Source organism: Galeopterus variegatus, unplaced genomic scaffold (assembly GCF_000696425.1).
Source record: "Galeopterus variegatus unplaced genomic scaffold, G_variegatus-3.0.2 Scaffold3157, whole genome shotgun sequence".
NCBI classification, from domain to species: domain Eukaryota; kingdom Metazoa; phylum Chordata; class Mammalia; order Dermoptera; family Cynocephalidae; genus Galeopterus; species Galeopterus variegatus.
In genome coordinates this window covers 143,120-144,882 of record NW_007729268.1, presented here as the reverse complement: position 1 = coordinate 144,882, position 1,763 = coordinate 143,120, and the positions used below count along the sequence as shown (strand labels likewise).

Sequence of the window (1,763 nt, the reverse complement as noted above, 5' to 3'; positions counted from 1 at the left end):
TTCACACAAGATGAGATCTGAGGTTGCCCTTAGATTGCCCTCGAGGCATTCACGCACAGAAGTGCCAGGTACGTACATTTTCTCCAGGTCTTCAAATCCCGAAAACGCTCCCTTTGGGATGACTTGAAGCTTGGTGAGGACAAACCTCCTGAAAAGACAGTGGACATAAAATATCTCAACCTACCCAGTAATAAGTAATTGAGTGCCTAATACATAATATCAGCTAACAGCCATAATAGTAATGGTTGATGTTGCTTTTACACTCTCTTCTCATCATTCTCACCACAAGGCAGTGATATTGGCACTATCAATTCTCCCATTTTGCATGAGGAAGCTGGAGTTTAGGGAAGATAAAAACATACCTAGAGTCACACGGCTGATCTGGTGAAGCTGGGATATGTATCCTGCTTGTCACCACTAATCTATGTTGCCTCCTGGAACCCTGTGTGAGGCCCCTTCTGTTTCTCTATTTCAACCTGCAATACATCTTTCTTTATTGTTACTCTCAGCTGTCCTTGCTTTCTACTCCAAAGGGAAAATCAAACCAATAGAAGAAAACGCCCTCAAGCTCTCACGGGGTTGACTTCAGGCAACGCCCCGCCCGCAGTGCTTTATCCAGTGGTCTTCCCTCCTGTTACTGCGGGTGAACTGTCCATGGTCCTGTCCGAGAACGGCCCCTGCAACGCGCACTAGCTCCCTTCCCCTCTCTTCTAGCCCATGTAACCACTACAGCAGCTTTTGCCTTTTGTACATTTCATGTACCTATTTTCCCTTCTCTGCTGGGTTATGCTCATCAATGACATCAAAAACAGGTCATATTTTCTCCCATCTAAATAAAGTCCTCTCTTAACCTCAGCCACCTTCCAGCTTTTGACGTTTTCTTTTGCTTGAGATTATTTGTCTCACATCTGCCTCAAAATTCCTTCCAATGGCTCCTCATTTCACTCAGGGAAATATCCAAATTGTTTACAATGGCCTTTTGTACCCTACAGGAGCTTCCTGCTGTCTATTTCCTTAGACCCTCTAACCTCAATTTTGACAGCTCTCCCCTCTGCTCATCCCACTCCTGTCACAATGCTCTCTTACTGTTCCCTGGACATCCCAGGTTCCTTCCTGTCTAATGTTTCTGCATTTGCAGGTCTTTCTGTCTGGAACATTCTGCTCCAAGACATCTTCATGGCTTGCTCCCTCAGCCCCTTTTTTGTTCAAATGTGACTTTCTCAGTGAAGCTTTCCCTAACCAACATGTTTTAAATGACAATCTGCCCAAATTAGCTCCTGGCTTTTTTCCCTACTTAAATTTTTCTTCATATCACTTCTGACATGTTCTACATTCTATTTATTTGTATATTCATGTATTTATCTATCTCTTCTTTATAACTAGAATGCAAGCTCTCTGTGGGCAGGAATGTTTGTCTGATTTGTTACTGCTGTATATCAGATGCCAAGAACAATGCCTGGTACATGACAGGTAGTCAATAAACATTTGTCAGATGACTCAAAGATCCCTATTGAACAGTCTAAAAATTCTAGACTAAAAGGTGAAATTATAAGTGGCCCTTCGGGAATCTCTACATTAGGAATATTATTCTTTCCCCTGGCTTTCCTCCCTCTGGCTTTATCTTGCTTTGTAACTGATTAATGGGGATTTAGGTTTTCTTTCCACTTTAACCCTTCCTTCCACAAGGAAGTCTATGAGTAGGAATTATGATTAAACACCAGGGACTTGGATAGTTTCATAAACATTTTATTGCCTTAGTCTCC

At 42.4% G+C, this 1,763-nt stretch overlaps 1 protein-coding gene across 3 annotated transcripts in view; it reads right to left on the bottom strand.

Moving 5' to 3' along the window:
- The window catches only part of FSHR (follicle stimulating hormone receptor), a 174,226-nt gene that overhangs the window by 99,494 nt on the left and 72,969 nt on the right, over positions 1–1,763 (bottom strand). For 2 of the 3 annotated variants that reach the window (XM_008584150.1, XM_008584152.1), the window contains exon 2: positions 77–148. The exons of the other annotated variant lie outside the window; for it this stretch is intronic. In XM_008584150.1, the coding sequence (XP_008582372.1) occupies positions 77–148 (72 nt within the window). The remainder of the gene's footprint in view (positions 1–76; positions 149–1,763) is intronic. 3 annotated transcript variants of the gene reach the window in all.